General features: G+C 39.1%; 1 protein-coding gene across 2 annotated transcripts in view; it reads right to left on the bottom strand.

The window, feature by feature from the left end:
- Positions 1-22,776, bottom strand: part of nup93 (nucleoporin 93) — a 29,167-nt gene extending 6,391 nt beyond the window's left edge. For both annotated transcript variants that reach the window (XM_017419096.3, XM_017419095.3), the window contains exons 1-12: positions 22,632-22,776; positions 21,310-21,492; positions 20,878-20,995; positions 7,547-7,609; positions 6,369-6,497; positions 5,034-5,108; positions 4,162-4,254; positions 3,755-3,894; positions 3,542-3,674; positions 2,534-2,691; positions 2,264-2,429; positions 2,059-2,155 (exon numbers count right to left, since the gene is read on the bottom strand). In XM_017419096.3, the coding sequence (XP_017274585.1) occupies positions 2,059-2,155; positions 2,264-2,429; positions 2,534-2,691; positions 3,542-3,674; positions 3,755-3,894; positions 4,162-4,254; positions 5,034-5,108; positions 6,369-6,497; positions 7,547-7,609; positions 20,878-20,995; positions 21,310-21,488 (1,351 nt within the window). In that variant the 5' untranslated portion in view covers positions 21,489-21,492; positions 22,632-22,776. The remainder of the gene's footprint in view (positions 1-2,058; positions 2,156-2,263; positions 2,430-2,533; positions 2,692-3,541; positions 3,675-3,754; positions 3,895-4,161; positions 4,255-5,033; positions 5,109-6,368; positions 6,498-7,546; positions 7,610-20,877; positions 20,996-21,309; positions 21,493-22,631) is intronic.
- Positions 22,777-22,946: the final 170 nt, after the last annotated feature.

The following is a 22,946-nucleotide window of genomic DNA, read 5'->3' as shown; positions in this document are numbered from 1 at the left end:
GGGGGGGGGGGGGGGGGGGGGGGTCCTGGTGAATGACAGCAGGAGCATATCCAAGAAAGAAACCCCACCCGGTTCAGGAAAGACGAGTAACTTTTGCCTTTCAGCAGCTCACATTGTTCACACACATCTACTAATATAAGATCCAATACTTTCCAAACTTCGGGGCCATTTCTGATGTTGAACTGTTAATTTGTGGTGCTTCCATTATAGTAAATTTACAGTAAAACTATAAAGAAGAAGAAGAACCTTCCCACACTTTAGGGCTGGGCAACCTTGTGACAGAAAGCCGTTTTCTGGCTTCCAGAGGTTCATCAGACCTGCAGAAATCAATCAAAGGACCACATTTTGAACTGGAAACATTAGTCCTCCAAACAGATCATTTGGAAAACATTTCCAGACTTCTTCTTCCATTTCTCAGTTAGCATGCTCTGTCCAAATAAGGTCTTATCATAAAATCAGACATGCTCTCTGTAAAATGGTGTTTGAGATTAAATGTTTTTCTGCTAAAATAAGCAGATCGTAGGTAGATTTTTGCTCTTTGAAGCATTTATGTTCAGTCTGTTTCTGGAAGAGTTTTATTTTATTTTAGTCCCAAGTTTTTAGATGTTTAATTCAGACTTTCAGTCAATTAAAGGTTCGTGAAGAAAAACGCTAATTTGTATTGACTTCCACGTGTGAGCTAAAGGTTTCCAATCAGAAACCCAAAAACAAAGACCTTAAACTCGAGGCTTCATTTAGTAAATTAACGTTTTGATCCTTTACCCTTTCAAATACCTTCTGGCACTTTCCATATCAACACCGTAAATAAAAAATAAAAAATTCAGAATTTTAAAAGTTAAAAAAGTCTAGAAACACTTATGGTTCTTCATATTCTGTTTTCTTTCTTTATAAAACCTGATTCTGATTTTTAAAACCACGCAGGAACCCTGAGTTTAAAAACGACTAACAAAAAAAAATAAAGAACCCAAATATTCAGAAACAATCCTGAAATATTTATAAATTTTAGCCTTATTGTTAAATTATTCAATCTTCAGTATTTCTCTGTTCAGGCATTTTGAAATTCACAGTTTTAAATTAGAAATAAAGGATCATTTTATTTCAAACTGATTTTTTTGTTTCATTTGTTTTACAGCAAACAGATATTTACCAGAGTGTGAAAGTTTTTAAATAAGAAAATATATCTAATGAGAAGCAAAAAGATGTTCTTTTCATCTCTCTGATATTTATTAGTAACTTTTATTATACTTGAACTTCCATGTATTTAATTCTCCCTTTCTTTTTGTTTTGTGGGTTTTGTTTTACTGAGTTTTAGATTTTATAAATCATGTTTTTATATTTTTAATACAGACCTTTGGTTTTTCCGTTTGAATAAAATGACATTTCCTGAGTTCCTTCCTGTTACAGGCACCACAGTTTAATCCTTTTACACTTTATCCCTGTTTCTAATCATTTTGCTTGTGAAATTTATTTCGTTTTTTGTTTTTATTTGCTGTAAAGCACTTTGTGTATAAAAGATGCTTTATAAATAAAGTCTGACTGATTGAACGACGCACCAACACAACTCAGACGAAGTGAATCGAGTCAAATATTATTATTTGGCATTTTTTCCCCACCAATGTCAGTTTAAAGTTAAGTGTTTCCCTTCACTCGTCTTGCATTTGAAAACATTTTGTTAAGATAAAGAAAAAGATTATCAGAAGAGAAATAGATGCAAATATATCTTAAATAGTTTGTGGACAAAACAGGAAAAGAAAAAAGATGCGATTCGCTTTATAAATGTACCAGTTTTGAAGTTAGAGTCTTTAAAATTATAATTTATAGCCCTACAACAACTAACAGCATCTGAAGAAGGATTTAAAAATCAGTCCAGTAAAGTTTGTTCAGCCGGGGAGCATTTCTGAGCTTGTTTCAACCTGAAACAACGAATTCTAGCGACGACTCGAAGCTGGGAAGAAGAACTGCACGAAGTGGCGTTCTGCAGCTTGCACAAAGGCTTTATTCGCACGCCGGCGGTAATTTCCAAGGCTGAAAAAAAGAGAAGAAACTGAGGCGACGTACCGTAGTCCTCCAGCAGCTGCTTCTGTAACTGTGGCAGAGTGAGTCTGTCCTGAGGAGAGCTGCTGCTGCTGTCATCATCAAAACACACCTGGTTCAACTGCAGGGAAAAGAAACCGATAAAAGGAAAAACGAGGCCGACGCTGCTGCTTCTGGGAGAACAAAATAAGGTTGAGCTCTAAACAACAACAAATAAATAAATCTGCACCTTGAGCCAGAGGTAGTCTTCCGTTTTATCTGCCACCTCTCCGTGGTTGTCATTGACGTCACACTTCCCGATCAGGCAGTAGACGGCTCTTTTGTAGGGATCGGCGCAGTTCCTCAGCGCTCGGCGGTAGTGAAGGCGAAGCTTGTTCTCTGAAGTCGGGGAGAGGCTGAAAGGAACGAGGGACGCAGAATGAATACGAGGAGACATAAAAGAGAACCGGCTCGATCCTGGAGCAGTTCAAGACAAATAAAAATAAAAAGATGCTGTCACCGTTTGTCGGGGCTGTTCATGTACTCCTGAAACCAGGTCTTAAAGTCACCCAGCTGGTGGTGCACCCTGTTCACCACCAGCATGGCTGCGTTCAGATCTCCACAACGCAGGCAGTAGTAGATTACTGCCCACACCGGGTGGCCTTCTACCTCCCCATCCTGTATTAAAACATTTCTTCATTTATTTTAGAACAAATAAAACATGTTTTCTGTGCCACAGTAGTTCTGACCGAAACGAGCACGCCTCTTAATTTATACAAACTGTTTTACTTTTCTACTGTCTTCTAAATACACGTGTTCAATATATCCTCAGAAAGAATGCATGTTTTCTTATATCTTATTGTTTAAAAAAAACACCTAGAATTAAAAAGAAATCTCCGGAGGTGGTTTAGTTTCTTGATCCAAGCAGTTTTTTTGCAGATAAAGGCTGAAAAGCAAAGTCTACATCTCAACTATGGATTATGATCTAATCAGCACAAGCAGCTTTTCTGATTAACTAATTAAGTCTCAGGTCGAGGTCACAAATATTAATTTATTTTTATCAGTGCGGATCAGGGCGCTTCATGTGGCGGGCGTGCTTTCAATCTGACTTTTAGCTGGTTGTGACGTTTAACGAGCAGCTCAGCAGCTGTTAGCCTAACATTTAGATTAAGGATTCCAAAACGACGGATAGGAGGTTTATCTGGATCCAGATAATGAAATATAATATATATATGCACATATACTGGCACACATTTTCCTGTACTCATGATAACTCATTTTAGATGGCACAGCTTTTCTAATATTTATGGTTGATGGTTTTAATTGGCGGCATTTATGGCAATTTAGGTGTTGCAGGTTTTTTAACATTTACGGTAATTCCCACGTCTGGCTCGCCGGTTTCCCTGAAGAAAACAAGCATGGCTGTCACTAAACAAACACAATTCTAATATATCTATTCTGGACCTTTGCTAGAGGAATATTTCATCAGGAGGAGCTCGGTGAGTTAAACTGAAGGTGTGTTACCTACCTGCATGCCAGGCAGAGGCCCCGGCAGCTTGATGTTGAGGAAGCTGCGGACCAGCTGGTACGTTCCAGGTACACCGCCGAGCTGGGCCTGGTGGAGGTTCCCAAAGACTGTTCCCATCGTGTGGTCTTTATATCTGCAGAAACGGAGGCAGACTTCATCAAAACTGCAGCTGAGCTACAAAAAAATCAACAAACGGTTAGAAAGGCGAGCTACCTGCTCTCGAGGAAGCTGAGCGCCTGGCGCACAAAGGCCATCTGCATTTCCACTGAAGTGCGGCTCTTAATGGTGTCTTTGGCCGGAACCAGCAACACATCCGTCATCTGCTTCACCATCAGCCACATCTCCAGAACGTTCTGGAGAACAGGAAAGTGGGCGACTCACGGAGTAATTATTGTGTCAACAACCGTCTTCAAGTTTCATTTATTTGATTATTTACTTCAAACGGCAGATATTCACCCTTCGGAGAAAAGCTAAGTGACTAATACTTCACTTATTTTGTATTATCTACTCCTTCCATGCAGGTTTATTTGTGCAAATGTGTATTTTTCAGTTATTTACAGTAATAGCATGGATTTCTGGTTTATGATTGGTTTGTATAAAAGGCCGTGTTGTGTTCTTACCTTGTCTTCAAGGCTTTCTGCAACTGAAGCTAATAAATCCCCCAGATTAGGCTGAATGTGCCCATTCACTATCTTCTCATTGAAAATATAAATCTGAAGGAAAGAGGTGGAAAAGAAAAAACAACTTTGGGTGAAAACAGAGCTCCTTAAATTGAAAAAAAAAAACAAAAACTGCTTGGCTTTCAGGGTTAATTTTGGGAGGTTTTTATCCTCGACCTGCAGCTTCAAAAAGGTAAAATCCTACGACCATCGGGTGAAATGGTTGGCAATAAAAAACAGCAAAAGGAGAATCAAAACGTTGAAGAGGTCGTCGAAGAGGACGACGAAGACGAGACAAATGACGCCGCACGCGATGTGGCGACACATTGTCTGGATTTAAAGTTCTGCGTCATGCAGCAGATCCGAAACGTTCGCGGAGGCAAAAAGCAGAAGGTCAGACGGGATGATGAAGCCAAAATGAATCAATATCTTTGATCTGCTGCTTCCTGGCTCGCTTTGCCCCCATTTCAACCAAACGACCAGGCGGGCAGCAGCAAAGAGCCAAACTGCTTTCAGGCTAAACTCTTTTTTTTGATGGACTTATGAATGCTTCCATAATGGTTTTTAAGAAGGAATTGACTCAGATAGTTAAAGGATCAGACAAATATGTTACCAGCTGTAGTTAGCTGGATGTAAAAATTAGCTGCTGATAAATAATAAGTAGGAAAATGTTGCATTCATGAATTAAACGCCCCATAAAACACGGCAACTCCTAGATAAAGAGTCAAATAGTTTTGCGGGGAAGCTGCTAATCTCACACAGAAAGCTAATTTTATTCCCCCCGATTTGAAATTCTAATGGGCATAAAACTGATTAGCCGGATGCTGACTCACCTGCCGTCCATAAGCCACCTCCACACTGTCCAACGCACTCCTTCCTGGAGCTGTCACTTCGCTCACAAAGCTTGGCTGTAACACACCAAGAGCCCACAGATGGCTTATCACTCAAAAAATAAAAAACACTTTAAAGCCACAAACAGCAGACGTGTCAATCATCTACGAGAAAAACTGCAAACTGTGTCCGCAGCAGCAGTAAATCTCTCTGACGGCTCCTCTTTTCATGCTCCAGATTTTGTCATTTAAGGAACCCTTCCAGCCCAGAGAGCAGGTCAGACTATCCACAGGGTTTTTTATGCCTTTTTCCCAAAGAATGCTGGGATGTGCTCTCAAATCCCACCGGGTGACACGCAAACAAACACAAGTCCTATTTTACACGGCGTGACGGTAAAAATAGCGCCCGTGGTTCTTAGATGAGACTATTTTAAGACTAAGAGTACGATTAGCTTTTAAGTAGACACATTCAGTCCAAGAAGTTAAAACGCGACACAAAATAGATGCTGCTTCCAGTGACTGATTAAACCTTTTTATAAAACAGTTCAGTCATTAAAATGAGATGATGATCAAACTAGGAAGCGCTCTGAGGCCGACCTTTTTTTTTAGGCCGTTAACTATTTAATTGCAAACAAAAAACAGAAGACAGATAACTACATTTTAGAGGATAATATCTCATCAGAACCAGTTTGTTTGGAAGAAAAAGGCTCCAAAATTACATTAAATTACCAATAAAAGCTCTCTGCCTTCCGTGCCGTCGTTTCAGACTAAAGTTGAAAATAAATTATGCGAGATCTTACGTTATGTCGCAGAATCTGTTAGCGCTTATAAATGACTCAGCTACTACCACATCAAATGTTAGCTCTGCATCTGTAATATTCACTCAGTTAGTGTAATTTATGTGGCGATTAGCTGTTGCGGCCATCTTGATTTGGACCGACTCCAAAAGTCAGTCAGTTGTAGACGTTCATCCAGAGATTGCTTTCTGAGAATTTCAGCAAAATCGTGTCAGGGGTTCATGTGATATTTTGCTAACGATACAGACAAACGAACACAGGTTAAGCTTTCGCTGGTGGATGATGATTAAAATTTATGATTTACGGAAAAAATGATGAATGATTCATTAAAGCAAACAGAAAAGATGCTTGTGGAGTGAGTCATTCTGTAATAATCTTAATTAATCTTGTATTATGCTATCAATAACATTCATTATTTTATACTTAAGTAAGGAAAATGCAGCTAAAAGTCAAAATCAGCTTACCTAATCAAGCAGTAAGGTAATATATGAGAGTATTTGTTTAGTTCTTTTATTGTCACCGTGGGATGCATCTGTCATACCTCCACATCTTGGCTAAAGTCCAGAGCATCCTCTCCAGCTCCCAGCAGAGTGTGAAGAACTCTCTGCTTCACCTGCTCCCACTGAACCAGCATGGATTCACGATGATACTCCTCAGCCAGCAGGAACGTCTGAGCGGGTGATAGTTGGGTGGGGGTGGGGGGTGGAGAGGTTCAGACATTCACAATGAAAGGCTGGAACTGAGGGTGGGGGTGGGCGGTCCAACCCCTGACCTCCACAGTCCATAGTTCTCGGAGCTCACCCATTATTTCGCTGCATGCGTGTATATTTCAGACACATAAGTCAGATTTAGCAGCAGACCCCGTCAAGATTGTGGAACCCCATCAGGACCTGGTTCAGTCTATTTTAACTGTCCGCAGAGACTCAAAAGTGAGATAATTGGAGCATGAGATAATTGAATCTCCAGCTCAGGGAGACATAAATCTAGACTACAGCCACTATTTGCTGTGTTAACTTGGTGCCCGCGTTTTCACGTTTTAATCTCTTCTGGCTTGTTTTTAATTAAAAGCTTCAACTTATAACAAAATTTCCAGAGATAAATAAAAGCAAATTAAGAAAGGACAGATATTTTTTAAATGGGGATGATCACAGTTAAAAAGTCCAAAGTCTCAGGAATAAAACGTATCAGCTGGGCGTGAAAAAAAAAAAAATCAGCTAAAATCATCCAACATCTGCATTCCCTTTAAAACCCCGAGAGCATTTAGTTTCCACCCTTGCACACACGTCCTCCTTCCTCTCTCGGGGAGCAGAAAGATAATGGGATTGGCAGCTAATTAAACCCAGGGCCTATTAGCTCTGCACATCGGGGAGGCCGTCTCAAAAATCATTCCCCAAAGGTTCACACCAGAAGGACTTTCAGATCACAGCGAGCACAAATTCCTAAAATTTGCTTGTTAGGTGTTCATTATATTGAAGTGCTAATCTTTATAAACAGCACAGTGTTGAGAAGTCGTGAATTTGGGAAAGCAGAACATGGAAACAGGAAAGCCTTTGGCTATTAGAACTAATTACTCTATTCTGATCTTGGTTTTTTACCAATTACAAATGTAAAAAAACAACAAAAAAAAGATGAATTCAGGAACTGGATTCCTACAGATCAGAGATCAATTTAATTTGTTTTATTTGAAGAGAGAAGCGATCAGAGTGGGCAGATACTGACCCTGCGGCGAGACTCTTCGATGGCTGACAGGAGGGCGTTGTCCCTCTCGTTCTTCAGGAAGCCCTGCGAACGACGAAGAAGAAGGTGAGACACGGCGACGAGGAAGAAGCCAGACATCGTTCTGACTACTTTGGACAAAAAGAAACACAAACAGTTCCTGCGAGACACCTTTAATATCTGAACGATCATCAGTTCATCTGGAGAAACTCCTCTATTTTTTGTTTTTGTCACTAAAGTTTCGTATAGTTTCTATTTCGATTGCAAACAGAATGCTTTTAACACTGTTTACTGTGAGACAGCAATAAGCACGGGCGCCATTTTGGATTCAACTCAAGATGGCTGTCGCAGCATAAATGCCCATCTTTGGCTCTTTTTGTGATAAAGTCTTAAAAATACCTAAAAAATCCTGTATGCAAAATGAAATCTGTTAGTAAACAAGCAGCACTTTTTAAACCCCAGACTGGTAAAGAGATGACAAAGTTTATTAGAATATTACTAATCTGTAGATCTGTAATACTTAAATGCTAAATCTGAGGAGTAACTGAGTCAAACACTATCCTATTTTAGAAAAAAAATCCACAATCAAAGAACAAAACTAGAAAAACATGAAATACATTTCAGCTAAAGTAGCAGAAATCTGCCTTACTCTCTGCAACTACGACATAAAACTCAAATTAAATATTTTTCTGTTTCTTTAAAGAATAAAAACAAATTTTAAGTAGATGCATTTAACAGCAACTAAAAATTCTACACTGAAAATGATGAAACCTACAAATTCCCACAGTGATGATCAATTATCAAAGCTGCAGCTGTCTCATTTTGTTGCCATTAAATAATTGATTAAACAACCCCTTTTCATAAATACATGAGCGCTTTAGCTATGCAAAACGCACATGACAGATTGTGTTCAGTAATGAATTGCCAAAGAAAAGACAGAAAATGACTTATTTTTTAATAATTTATGCAGATAGTTAACCCCTGCACCCATCTTATTAGAGAGATTTGTTGACATGCAGGTCAGTAACTCAGCTCAGATCTGGTTCCTGCGCTGCATTTTTATATACTTGTAATTACGTCCTATTTAGCTATTCATGTGCAAGTAGGATCACTGAGTTTTAAAAAAAAGGACCTGATGAGACACTTTGAATTTCCTAAAACCCACCAGAGATCCTTCGGTTCTACTGGGAAGTCAGTGCTCTTGGCTATCGCCATTTTAATCTCTTCTCCCACGAGTCCGTGCTGCTGCGCCCGTTTCAGTCCCAATCCCATCTCCTCTCTTCTTTCAGAGCTTTTAGACTTCACCTTTTTTTTTTATCTAAATCCTCCCATTTGTTTCAGCTGACAGATTGGAGGCAAACGGAAGCACAGAATTTGGTACTGAGAGTAACTTTCCGAGGTCGTGAAAAGTGATAATTAATGCATCGGGAAACTACCGGTCCTGCAAAGTGTGAAACAATTACTATCAATATGCTACAAAAGACCCTTCTTACCACACAAAACACAATAATGATAAAGTAATCAATTATGCCTACGCATGCTGATGCACCCCGGGGTTTTCCAGGAAAAGCCATCTGTTGTTTTTAGTCAATGTGACACAGTTACTACAGCAGCAGACGGGAGAACAAAATATAAACGTATGGAACAAATAATCTGCTGTCTACACTTTCTGTCTCTAATGCAAGTCAAAACATTGTTTGTGGTTTGTGCAAGTACAGCATTATAATTTTCGCAAAACAAAAAAATAGTTTAGTGTCTTATTTTTCTTTAAGAAAATCCAAATCGAAACAATATTTGGTGTGACCATCCTTTTCCTTTAAAACAACATCTATTTGTTAGACATTTACTTGCAGAATCAGGGGTTTGAAGGATTATAGTCAGGCTTATTAATCAATAATGCCAAAGAAATGCTAACATTTATCGTTTCCATGAACAGACTGAACCCACGGTCTTTGCCTGGAAGATGAACAGCCGTGCTGGAAGCTAAAAACTGGGTGAAGAACAGCAAAAAGGTAGTCTTGCATGAGCAAGACAGAGCAACAAGCCCCGAGGTAGTTGCATTAGATCGGCCACATCTCTCCCGGGCAAAGACTTCAGAGCAGAAACACAAACAAACGGGAACCGCAGATGCTGTGGTCGCCCAGAGAAACTGAAATCAGAAGATGTGCAGCGGTGCCATCAGCTCAAAACTGGGGGAAAAACAACTAAACTTGAGGGAGGATTGCAGCAGGTTTGTTGCTGTTTTGTTTTGCAAACTGAGATTAGGACAGGATTAATGGCGTTCTCAGTACAAACGAATACAAGCAGACTTATCCACCAGCATCAGGGAGGCATCTGATTTCCACAAAATTATCCTGCAGCAAGACACCCCCCCCACACACACACCCCAACAAAAACACAAGCAACGACATTAAATAATGATTCAGCAAGAAGAACGTGAATCACAGACAGAGCCCAGATCTCAACATCATGTGTCCAAAGTTGAAGATAGAAAGATCTGAGTCTTTTTTTATGTTAAAAAATTGACGCAGCTAAAGCTACCTTACATAAATGACTCTTAACTAAAAGCTATTTGAAGTCATTGAGAGAAAAACTATATATTTTCACCAATATTTACCCTTTTAGTAAATATCGCTAACACCTCCAGCTTCTTTTCTCTATTACAATTGTTCCTATAAGAGGCTGATAGAAGGTATATATATATATATATATATAAACTAGAGAATAGCTCAGGTCAATTAGGAGTGAAGAAAAATAAAAGGAAAATGAAATAAATCTCTTGTCAGACAACAGTGCCGGTCTTGACTCTCAAGGTTCCCGTAAATTAAAGAAAGTGTGATGAGACAAACATCTTTTCCAGATAAAAGCAATAAGCTCTTATCTAAATCCATCTTAGCCATTGGTGGCCAACGCCGCTGGGAAGTAGCCTCAGCATTTTTTTTTTTTTTTTGCGTCAACGAGAAACTCAGGACTTTCCATCGCTGTCATTTTGCTGCCAGGCTGCAATCGCACTGCCAACAACTGCTTATACACCATTTTCTGTGCCAAATGTAAACTGACAACTTAGCCAACAGCTGCAGCCAAAAAATTCCCATTTGTCTGAGACGCAAAAAAAAGCCTCCCCTTTTAAATTAAACAGGCTTTTTAGAACGCCAGTCTTTCTAAATCTGCAATCAGATATGACTAAGAAGAAGAAATGCGTCTGACACCGTTATATTGTGACAAACACAGACTGTTTCTACCAGAAGGAACTAAAAAAATAAATAAATCCCAGAGAAGCTAACTAGTTTTACCTACTTCAATCAGGATTCGCTCGTCCGTCTCAGGGTGATTTTAATTAGCACTAAACAGCTGACAATCCAGGCATGTTTCTCAGTCTGAGACGCTCTGTACCAGCGTTTTTCACAGACTGAACGCTGCCAGTGATTCAATACTTCTATGTTCTCGTTGTCAAACAGCAAAAACATAAAGACCAACAGGAAAACCAGACATTTTAGCACACAACAGCTTCACCATCAATGCAGCGTTACAGAATAGGTAAAGATGTATATTTTCTATTGCCCCACCCCTGTATTGTGTATCCTAAGAGATCTGCAACCCACTGTGAACACCCACAGCCTGCTGGCCAGACAGTCCAGAAGCTTCCACAGAAATGGAAATACATCCAGGAACATTTTAAAAAGACCAAAAAATACTGTCTTACTTAACACAGGCAACAAATGTTGAGCTAAACCAGGGGGCCGAGTCTGACCTAAAATTAAAATACAGCTGACATACATGACTTTTTTACACATATATCACCACTAATCACAGAAAAAAACTATACACAAACAAAAGAAATCAGATAAACGTCACTATATTTTAAAACATTAAACGTAAAACTCGATTTTTATGACGCAATAAATGCGTTATTTCAAACGTCAGTGTGAAAATTGAGACTGCAGACGGAAAGGCCCTTTAATCGTTACCTTTGGTAAAGATAACAGCAAGCCTTTATCGGGATGCAGGGCGTTCGAATGTTCAGGGAAATCTTTGTCATCCTTATGCTAACCTGGTCTCCAAGAATCTAGGGGTTAGTCAAAGAGCAGTAAAAAAAAGGACAGAATGGGAAAAGCTCTGGCCACTTTGCAAGTCATCGTGAAAGTAAAAAGAAATATTTGGCATGACAAAATGAGCTGACCACAGCCCAAGAGTCTGCAAGAGAAACCCCACCCTTTGATTTTTCCACTTTGTGCTCAGCATACGAAAACCCCCCAAAAATGATCTCCTAAATGTACATAAATTGATTTAGGGTGATGACATTTACCTCCTGAGATCAATGGCATGTTTATACAACCACCCCCGTCATTGTTACATATCAGCACACTGTAGCATCGCCAGACAAGCAGTAAGGAAAGACAGAAAGGTGACAAAAAAGTGTAAGTGTGTGAGGGCGTATCCATGTATGTGAGTAATACTCACTCATGCTGAGCGGCTTCATGCCGGTGTGGCAGACAGACAGATGAGAAGACAGGATGCGACACGTAAAAAATATATTTATATACAATATATAAATATAGTTTTCGGTCTCTTTGTCAGCGTCACGACACGTAGGCTCTGACAGCCCAGGAGACCTGCAGCATCCCCCCGCCTCTCCGGCCAACTGTGTACAGAGCGCCATGTTGGGCGTGTTCCCTGTGCCCTATGGAGCCGGCGTGGAGGTCCGCTTGCAGCCCCCTCCTGTTGGAAAGCAGGCCAGTGACTCTTGTGTCAGCCGGAGAACGGAGTGAAAGTGCCACATCAAGACTAACTGGAGGTGGTTTTATCGTCGGAGGGCTGTACCAACTGAGTGTACAGACGCAGGGGGGGGAAACCACGAGAAGCAGCTATACGTTCATATAGAATAACTGTCCGTGGCCTCAGTCATTACCTTCCCCCCCCCTCCGTTCTCAGCCATCATTTTCCATCCTCTCTCACTTTCCTTCCTTCACTTCATCCTTGCATCCCTGACAGCCCTCTGCCTCCTCCCTCCCTCACTCGCACTCATTTTCTTCCTTTTTTATCCATCTCTGTATCCTTCCTTTCCTCCCTCCCTCCCTCCCTCTCTCCTCCCTCCCCTCAGCTCTATGCAATTATAGTAATGGATTTTTTCCCCCTCGGTTGATGGCTTCCGACATCCTGTCTTGAAATGAGGCTAATCATGCTCTTAAGGGTCATGTTTAGTTAATGAAGGGTTTGGGATGCATATGGGGGGGAGGGGGGGAGGCTGTGCCTATATGAAGGATGATTATTGCATACATGTCCAACCGAACACCTCCACATGACGTTTTGTGCACACGCCACAATCTCATTCACACAGATGGAAGCACCACATAGCTCTATTTATTTATTTATTTATTTTGTGCAGGCCAGCACCGTCGACGAGGCGTGCATCCACGTGCAGATAAATCTACGCTACACACACACACACAGTTGTTCATTCATTCATAAGCACACAAAGTTACACTGTATGAGGCTGCGAATGGTAGCAACCGGCACAGATACAGACATGCAAACACAGCCTGTGCACAGAACACACACACACACACACAGACTTATCCTGTGAAGCTATGTCAGGAACGTTCGTTTATCTCAGCAGATGCTTGGGGCTTAGCCAACTGCATCCACCAAACGCATGCCATTATTGCTGAAAGATGTGTGTAAGTAATAGGCTGAGAGGGCAGGAGAAGAGAAAGAGGGAGAGTCAGGATGGGAGAGGAAGAAGGGGGGGGGGCCAAACCGGTAAGGGGAAGAACGATATTGTGAAAGAGAAAATAGAGTTAGCAGGAGTTAAAAGATGGTGAGGCTAGAAAACAAAAAGGAGAAAAGGAGTATGAGCAAATATATATATATATATATATATATATATATATATATATATATATATATATATATATATATATATATATATATATATAGTGATATATATATTAAACGAGTAATAACAGAGATAAGGACAAAGGCAGAGAAAAGCTGCAGCTAGCCGCCATTTTTCTACGGGTATGATTCTCTGCAGTTTCCTGCTCATCTCATGTGATCTCATCCTGTTTTCTTCACATTTCAAATGCAATCATATATATATATATGTGTGTGTGTGTGTTTGCAATCATCTTTCATTTTCTGCAAATGTACATTCCTTATAAGAAGAAAGCAGAAAAATGCTACATGCTGACTCACTGTGGTTTAAAAAGCTTTATTATCAAACCCAGCAACTGAACAGAGGTTTTATTTGGTTATTTCTGTTTAAGTGTTTTAACCCAATTCCATATTTATCAGAACAAAGACTCTTTTGAGATTTATGTAGCTTTCTGAGATCTAAATGTGTGCATTCATAAGAAACAAAAATTAGAGAAAAGATGAGAAAGAAAAAAATACTAACATGTTAAAAAACTGCCTGCAAGTTTTTATTCTATTCCAATCTGCTTTGCTTTGCATTGCTTAGGACAGAAATACACAAAACGCAAAACATAAAATGTTATTTTTTCCTAATTAGCAGTGAGATATTCCAAAGACAGTCAAAACTATTTCTAAACAGTAAAGGTTTGCAACATCCAGACATAATTATTGCAGAATAAACTCCTAGAATTGATTTCTGTATTTAGGATTTTTTGCAAATTCTTCACTATTTAATTTGAAAAAAAAAACAAAAAAAAAACAATTTAATGTTGATTGCCACAATAATTAAAGGCCTAGCATTCCTTAAGGGAATGCATATCGCCCACCACCTTTCATGCCAGAGTTTTAGATCATTTTATGCAGAGAAATTACAAAACTACAGCTGTTTTGGTCAAACCTTGAAAATAACATTACGTGCAATCTATTGTGATGTTGTATCGTCCTCAGATTATGTCCTGAATGACTCTCAGCTACAACCACATCAAGTTTTAGCCCAATATTTGTAAAGTTACAGCCATTTTTGTGTCAGTTTTATGTCAGCTGGCTGTGCCAGCCATCTTGAATCACATTGGCTCGAAAAAAATCAGTTCTAGATGATTATCGCTTTCTGAGAGTTGTAATAAATTCGTCCAGTAGTTCAGCATGTTTTGGTAACAGGCAGATTATCGTCCACCTTCACCAATCAGCGAGCGATAAATAAATCACCCGTAGAAAACAAACAAACAAACAAACAAAATCCTATGTTTCCTTGCTCCTCTCTTTTGCTCCAGTCACGATGATGCTCAACACCGAATGCTTCAGCATCTGAATCATCTGAATCGGGTGTGGCCGTTCGGGGCAGTGAGGAGCATGAATGTATGACCGAGCAGTCCTTTGTCATATCACAATATGTAATATCTCCTCCCAACGTCCACCTTTATGGAAATATAATAACCTATTTCACTCCGTAGAGTCAAAACAATCCTGCTACAAATAAACAACAAGATATTCCAATTAATTAGATGTTTAAACATATAAAAACAATAACAAAATGCACTTTCAAACCAGAAACAGACAAGAGAGCTGCATCACAATATGACCAGATTTAGACAGCTTAAATTTGGACAGAAAAAAATGGTTTGTGCGCTACTAATACAGTAACTCTCACAATCATATATATATCCAGAGAAACATCATTCACACACCACTGCCTTGGGGAGCTGCGGAGGCATATATCAGCTCACTCGTGTGCAAACATCCATAAATTCGTACATTTCAGCGACTGTTTCTTTGCCCCGTCCATCAACTTTGAGTGCCCCAGACTCCAAAACCAAACGAAACGTAGCCTAAATTCAAACACAAGGCTACACACTGAAGTCACGTTAGAAGGCGTACGCCGATCAGAACCGGTCCACGTTAAGTGGATCACACAATGAATGGCTTGCACTTATATATGGTAAATGGCTTGCACTTATATAGCGCTTTATCTAGTCCAAGGACCCCAAAGCGCTTTACACTACAATCATTCACCCATTCATCCACACATTCACACACTGATGGTGGTAAGCTATATTGTAGCCACAGCTGCCCTGGGGCGGGCTGACAGAAGTGAGGCTGCCATCACACCGGCGCCACCGAGCCCTCTGACCACCATCAGTAGGCAAGGCGGGTGAAGTGTCTTGCCCAAGGACACAACGGCTGAGACAGCCGGAGCAGGGGCTTGAACCAGCAACCCTCCGATTACAGGACAAACCCCTACCTCCTGAGCCACTGCCGCCCAATCATGAATTCCCTCTGCTGTTCTCGGCGTCATAAAATGGATTCTCTTGAATTAAGGCAGACAGTATTTAGGGTCATGTCAGGCACGGAAGTGTCTTTAAAACTGGTTAGATGCTGGAGAGCCTCGTGTTTTTATCAGAATGATGGCCGTTTCTGCACGCCGTTAGGTCCTCTCTAACAGGAGTGAGATTTGTGCTTGCATGCTCAGCATTAGCTCGGACTTATTATGCGCCAGCATCGGATTTCGTCAAGACAGCCTTTAGCCACAAATCCTGTTTCCAGAGGCTGCAGCGAGGACGGCATCTGAAATGGATCGAGTGGTCACTCCCTGTTTTAGTGTAACGTTACAAGAGGGCCTAAAGCACTCATCTAAGAGTTTGGCAGCGGGCTGAGCTGTATCCCATCTACATGTTATAACATATTGATTTCACTCGGGGCCAGACTCAAATATATGGAACAATCTGAGGCGTGGGCTCTTTACAGTGCTGGAGCTCTTCTGCTATTGAAAAAAAAAGAAAGAAAGACAGAAAATATAAAATATTTCAGGTTGTTGTTGCTCTCCTCACGCGGTCCAAACTCATTTTTATCCAATCAGTGTCCAAACTAAGAACAGTAACATCTCTAAAGATTATGTACTGTTAGGTTTTTTAGAAAAAATTCAGCCTCTAAGCTTGTCTCTGTTGGATAAAATCCTATAATTCTTCAGTTTGCACAAAGTGATGGATGCAGATGAATACTTCTGCGCTCGGTGGCGGAGCCAGAAATGAGTTTACAGGTGGCTCTACCGCATTTAATGCAGCTTGTAAAACAAACAGAAACTAGAAGCAACGTTTACCTGAACGTTGAAACTGTCGTCGACAGCAAATTATTCAGCGACAGAGACTTGGGACTGCTGCAGTAGAGGTTTTACAAGGTTTACTTCGAAACTATTTCATTTTAAAGAGCTTAAAAAATGTTCTCAAGTGATACAAAAATCAGGTGTCTTATTTTAAACAAATTAAACCACTTTACATTCCTAGATTCTAAGTCAGTTTATGAATTTACACTGAAGAAAGTGAAAAGTTTGAACCGGTCATAAAATTGGCATTATTACTTCAGCTATTGACATGAAACTTTTAGCAAGGGTTGTTTAATTAATGTGCTACCTTATTCAATGGCTACAATAAATATTCATCAGTATTTTTTATTAAACACCTATTAATTACCATCCTTCATGTTGCATCACTACTGAGAGGCATTTTCTCCACAGTACTAAGTTTTCCTGGGGGTAAAAAGCAACAAATCAGCTGATATTTGGTACTATGTTTTATTAGGTTGCTTTAAAAAATGATTTTCTGAAAAACCAAACGTGCTTTAGTCAGACCAGAAGTTAAATTTTGAAGCTATCTTACAAATCAGAAGTGAAAAAAATGATAAGATTTTGGGGTATTGTCCAAACTTTCTCCTCAGTAGCCAATAAAAAGTGATTTTTGTGGAGAAGATTCAGTGAACTGAACAGGCTTCATAAAACTTCAGAACCAAACCATATATTTTAAATCTGTAATGTAGTCACTTCACAGACAATATAAGGTTCCAAAATCAAAATTAAAACTTAAATTATTTAGTAGGCTTATTTAATGGCAGCTTAGTCCCTTCTTTTTTATTTCTTTTAATTAATTGCTCCCAAACTCTGGAACAATCTTGTTAGGATGGCCAGTACTTTAAGTCTCTATTAAAGACCCATTTTTTTAACTTTTAATTCCAGATGAGCAGAAATGATCAGGCTGTTCTTTATGTATTTATCTACTGTTGTTTTTATTATTATTGGTTATTGGTTGTGTTTTAAACGATGGACCTGCACAGCACTTTGTCACTCTGGGTGTAAAGAGCTCTATAAATAAAGGTTGATTGATTGATTGATAATTAAGAGCCAAAAAAGAACGGAATAAGGAAAATGTAAGCTATTGTCAAAAATCCACAACTCTGATTTGTACAACTACATCCCAGATCTTTGTAGTGTGAAAACAAAAAAAGGTGCATTTGGTGATTTATTATTTGCCACCTTTACAAAAAGTCACAAGCTGTAAATAACGACCAAATTAACAAGATCATGAAAACAATCGACCGATGTGATTCTTCTGCACAAAACGGCCTTACTTCCTGCCTGAGATTTGAAGCGTCTCACAGAAAACCTGTAGCTCAGCACTGAAAGAAAAAAGGCTGATGGTGTTACGACGCTCAAACTAAAATGCTTGTAAGCGCCGACATTAAGAGAGCTTCCAGAAGCAGCCAGCTGCACCGACCCAGACCGGCTGAAAGGGACGCCGTCTCCCCACTGTGAAGGAAATTAATGGAGACAGGAGAGCCTGGGCTTCTCTGCTCCCTGTGCTACAACAACACTGAAATGGAGGTAATGGGCTGGACGAATAAACAGATAAATGGATGGATGATGCAGTCAGATTGAATTCAGAGTGGAGTGAAGAAGAAGTGTCAATTTGTGAGCAGAAGCAAATGTGTCTCACGCCCCCCCGGTCCAGACAGAAACTAAACGAAAGCGAATTATTGTTTCTCCCCCACCCCAACGTACACTTTTAAACTGGATGTGCTTAAAAACATTCTTTAAAGTCGAAGAAAAACGCTTGTTCTGCCTGGAAAATAAAAATAAAAACAGGATTTCACATCATCCATGTCTCTAAACTCTACCTTTTATTAAACAATAATTATATTCTTGTGTCTTTTATAAACTAGGAATTATTTAATAATATATTTTTTTAAATCTACTAGTAGTATAACTAATATGATGCAACAGCATTATAACTAATCACAGATGGTTCAATGCATTAAAGTTTATTAATAATTCTGACAACTTCATTGTTTTAAATCTTTAGCACTAATTAGACTTTTTGCTGCAAAGTATTTGATGTTAAGGAACTCAGATTTAACAATAAATGGTCTGGAAGAGGAAAAAAAGCAGCCTGTCGAGCAAAACTTGGATCAAACTGAATTTTCCAGCAGCAGTTTTTATTTTTATTTATTTATAGCTGAATCAGCATCTTGTGTCTGCGCTAACTAAACCAGAATCTTGCAATTAGAGCAACAATTGTCACTGCTTGCTATTAAAGAAAACTGTTCAGAAATTATCTTTAAAAGTCTCCATTAAAACAATCCCCCTCGTCCCAACAGATTTTCATTTTTAATTGAGCTTATTGGATGACTGTACACATTGTTAGCTGCCAGTCGCTGCTGTCTTCTTGAAGATAAATACTGGAAGAAGGAGAACAGCAGGAAGGGTGTGTGTGTGTGTGTGTGTGTGTGTGTGTGTGTGTGTGTGTGTGTGTGCGTTCACTGTCAAAAGCTAAGTGCTCTTCCAGTCAATCTGTCAAACCTAACCAAGCCAGCACACATCCGGCTGACCAAGAAGAATAAAAGAGATCTCCATTAGACTGTAAAGTACTTTAAAAAAAAAGATAGACGCAAACGAAAATAGAAGAAAAAAAACAAGTCTGGAAAAAAGGGTGTTAAAGGAGGATAATATCTAAGAAAACTAAGTGTTTTGAAATGAGAAAAGTGCAGGAACTTTTATAAATCAGTTTTAAATTCCATAAAAATATTAATATTATATTGTACAAGTGTAAAACTACACTTTAGTCACGTCAGACTCACAGCTGATATTAATTAGGAGAAGAAAACGTTTATAAAGTTCAATTTTTGCAGTGTAGTCTTCTTAAATTATTTCTGTTTAAAAGCCAAAACAATTTCTTGGAATAGCTTCTAAATGTATCATAAAACATAAATTATATTTAGTTTTTTTTTTTCTTTTACTAAGCTGTCAAGTTCCAACACTTTTAAACTTTACCTCTTTTATAAGCACTCAGAGGATTCAGTCTAATGTGATATTAACTCAGGCTGCACAATATAATCTCAAATTTATCTTCACCGCAGTATCAGTCATGCAGAGGACTGCTTGAGCTGCAATAAATCACATAAGTTATTATATTTCTGTACGCTAACAATATATCTGGTCATTCCAGAGGACTGACTGGCCTTGATGACCACACCTGGTTTAGATGACAGAACAGAAAGTGAGTAAAAAAATTGTGGGTTTATCATAACTTAAATTGTCATTGCAATTTTCAACAATATGAACATTGCAAAGGTTTTATAATATCATGCAGCCCTGATATTAATATTAATCTAGAGCTTTTTTTCCAATTCAACACTGAGGGTGTTTTCTACAGAATGCAGCAGTTTTAACATTTATATTGTGGAACATTTCTGCACAGATTTGAACCAATACTGTTAAATAATTTTCATCCAAAACGGGCAGAGGAGCAGAATGCAGCAGCAATGAAAGGCTGTGAGGATGTGCTGCTGTTGAAACATCTTTTGGCAGCATAAATACTGTCATGGTGACAGATATGAATTTAAAGACATCAGTGTAATAAGATGCTGACATCTGGATTGGAGCCCTGCAGACTAAGCAGGAAGAGCTTAATTCCAGCCTTTAATTTGAAGGTAAGCCATAAATATCAATTCAAACAACGGAAAACACAAAAAGCATCCCTGCAGCAGCAGCGGCGCTCCGAACAAACCGGGATCTTTCCTTGTTTTCCCATAAACTCCAAACCCTACGGTTCACAGCGAGACTGCGGGCAAAGATTTTAAACATCTAGAAAATGCATTTTTATTCGTACTTGAATTCCTGCTTTCTAAACAGTAGAAAAATAGGAATTATTCTGTGCTTTGTAACAATTAACACAGGACAACCAGAATAAACTGCCTGTTTGTCTGGCTTTGTTAACAAGTTAAATATGCTACAATATATTTACAATCAAGTACAGGAACAGAAAAAGATCAAGTCTTTTCAGCAAACTGAAGTGAAAATATGAGTTATTTTATGTTTAAATCCAGGTGAATGATGCTGACTAATCAAAACTCATCAGTTATAAATGTATTCAGTATTTGTGTTAAGCCTCATATCCACCATTCCGATAGTGCCTCTTTGACACAGTAGTTTCATACAGCACCCTGCTGATAATCAATATGCTGTGTCAAAAAATAAAGACCACGAGTCCGAACAAAAACTTCTTACCAACATGTGAGCCCTAACTGACATAAACATCATGACCTTGTATTAGAAGCTTGCTCGCAGCTGACTCCAAAGTCTGATGTTTCATTCATACCTGTATGTCAGTGTCTTTGACTGGCTCCAGGGGCTCAAAGGTGGTGGCAGCACTTAAACTTTCCAACCTCTGAGAAATGTGGAAGATGTCTAAACCTCTGGAGCCAAGGAGGATTGATCTGTTAGAGAAACAGAAGGTTAGAGTCAACAGAAACCATAAATAATAAAAAAGAGGAGAAGTTTTAATCGACAACCACTAGAGGGCACACAAGGCCTTGTCATTTTTAATACATGCAGTTTGGATAAAGATACATCCATACACCCAACTAAGACTAGAAAAAAGCCCCAAATCTAACAGATTAACTCTGATCTCGCATATTTCCTAAAACATTAAACATGTGTTATTTAATAGCAATATGGTAATCAAACATACAGGTGTCAGTAATTTGGTTATAATACAGCCAAACAAGCTTATTGGAGTAAAATTGCTTACGCTTTAACATCCGCTGCGTCTTGGGAGGTGCGGGTCAAGGTGCGGGATCGAAGTCTCTCCCCAGCCTGCTGAATCTCCTGAAGGTTCCTTTCGACGTGCGGCAGCTCAGACACAGCTTCTGTTTCTGCAGCCAGCTGCTCTGCCTGCTGCAGAAGCTCTCCAAAACCTTCTGCATCCATAACGCTGCACAGAGGATAAAGAAAGCCTGTACGTCTGATTCACATGTACTTAAGAGCTCGGATGAGCAAAAGATGTGCTCTGTGTAGGCCTTCTGTTGTCTAAAAGGCGTGAAAATAATGCTGTGACTTTGACACAAGTATGTGTTTAACAGAAATCCCAGACTTTTTTTATCGTGGACAAATAAAAACGTCAGGAGTGCAAGCACTAAACCCCTTACTCTGCAGCAGAATGAGGGTTTGCTTTAAAACGGTGTTAGGTGAAACTGTAAATGAGTTTTGGTAGCAGTACATATGATGTTCACAAATTTAAAATCATATTTCCAATAACAGAGCTAAGTTTACACACCTCAGAACCCAGACAAATCAATGCTCCCTCTGAACACGGTTAATTTTGGCCACAATGGTGTTTGTTGCATCTGTGAATGTGACTATGAACTATAAAACTTGTAAATATTCCCTAAATTAATGTCTTGCCCATGTGGATATATAAACTTATGAGAGATCAAAAACAATATGTGACAACTTTCTCCTTAAATTTTCATTATTACCATCCAATGCAACTAATCAGTACGTACAAAACTTTTGTTTTTCAAATTCTATGTGCTGCCATGGCTAAAGTAAGTATCAAGCTAACTTATAAGTAAACAATAATAGCAAGCAGTAATAAACCCAGTTGTAAATTTATATATTTAAAAGTACTTTTTCTTTACTGCAGCTAAAATATTTATTTATTTCGAATATTTTACGGACTGTTAAGGGATTAGTAGTTGGATGTAGACATTAGTAAACAGGTAGCTTTGACAGCTGGTTAGTTTCAGCGCGCATGGAGTGCTGTGGTTGTGTTAGCTTAGCATTAATAAAACACTACAACAAGCCGAAAGATTTTAAAAACAGAAACCTACTTATGAGAGGCAACAACTGAATTGCGTTTGATAAGTAATTCAAGACATGACAGCAACGCGTTTAAACGATTTCCTCGGCACTAGCTTTCAACCATAGCCTTGTTAGCATGCTACAAGTTAGTACAAATGAATTAACGGTGTTTCGGTGTTAGCCTTTAGGCTAACACGCTAACGCATTCACATGCTTTAACTTTATTTACATTCAAATATTTATCTTTTGGCTACGATAAGCTGACAATACCTGTTATTTAAGGCGGTTGAAATTAAAACTCGGCCTGTTCCTCAGGTGAGTGAATATTTTTATAGTTATCTCTTAGTTTCATTCAGCATGAAAGTCTAGTCCATGAAAGTGCATTTGCCCCGGTATTTCTGAAGTTAACTGTGATTGGTCAAAACCCACTCTGAACCGGAAGTTCTTCTTCGGGCATCACAATAAAAGCGGATGTTGACATGTGCGCAACCACTAAGGCCAGTGACATATGACATTGATTTAGGCACAAATAAACGAAGCTAGGCTGACTTTCGTTGATTTCTTAATAACTTGTAAACAAGGCGA

Source organism: Kryptolebias marmoratus, linkage group LG11, assembly GCF_001649575.2.
Source record: "Kryptolebias marmoratus isolate JLee-2015 linkage group LG11, ASM164957v2, whole genome shotgun sequence".
In the NCBI taxonomy this organism is placed as follows: Eukaryota; Metazoa; Chordata; class Actinopteri; order Cyprinodontiformes; family Rivulidae; genus Kryptolebias; species Kryptolebias marmoratus.
The sequence above is the reverse complement of the archived record's forward strand: the minus strand, read 5'-3'. Positions and strand labels throughout refer to the sequence as shown.